General features: G+C 53.0%; 1 protein-coding gene across 1 annotated transcript; it reads left to right on the plus strand.

Annotated features, from left to right (window-relative positions):
* Window positions 1-3: 3 nt before the first annotated feature.
* Window positions 4-405, plus strand: LOC104168191 (frizzled-2-like; the record flags this gene model as incomplete). Its single annotated transcript, XM_009708681.1, has 1 exon — window positions 4-405. A coding segment is annotated over one exon (402 nt), but the record flags the coding sequence as incomplete, so codon positions are not given.
* Window positions 406-541: the final 136 nt, after the last annotated feature.

Genomic DNA, 541 nt, shown 5'->3' on the forward strand with positions numbered 1-541 from the left:
CTGGCCGGCTTCGTCTCCCTCTTCCGCATCCGCACCATCATGAAACACGGAGGGACCAAAACGGAGAAATTGGAACGGTTGATGGTTCGTATCGGGGTCTTCAGCGTCCTCTACACCGTCCCGGCCACCATCGTCATCGCTTGCTATTTTTACGAACAGGCTTTCCGTGAGCACTGGGAGCGCAGCTGGATCAGCCAGAACTGCAAGAGTTTGGCCATCCCCTGCCCGCTCCACTTCACCCCCCGCATGACCCCCGATTTCACCGTCTACATGATCAAGTATCTCATGACTCTCATCGTGGGCATCACCTCCGGCTTTTGGATATGGTCGGGTAAAACCCTGCACTCGTGGAGGAAGTTCTACACGCGACTCACCAACAGCAAGCAGGGCGAGACGACGGTGTGACCCCCCCACACCCCGAGCCCGGCCACCACCCTTCGGCTTGAATTTTATTTTTTTTTGGAGGGGGGGGGTATTATATATTTTTTATTTTTAGATTTATTAACGTCTAAGGGGTGTCTCGCTTTCTCTTTGATTTTTT

Source organism: Cariama cristata, unplaced genomic scaffold, assembly GCF_000690535.1.
Source record: "Cariama cristata isolate BGI_N322 unplaced genomic scaffold, ASM69053v1 C10695157, whole genome shotgun sequence".
Classification (NCBI taxonomy): domain Eukaryota; kingdom Metazoa; phylum Chordata; class Aves; order Cariamiformes; family Cariamidae; genus Cariama; species Cariama cristata.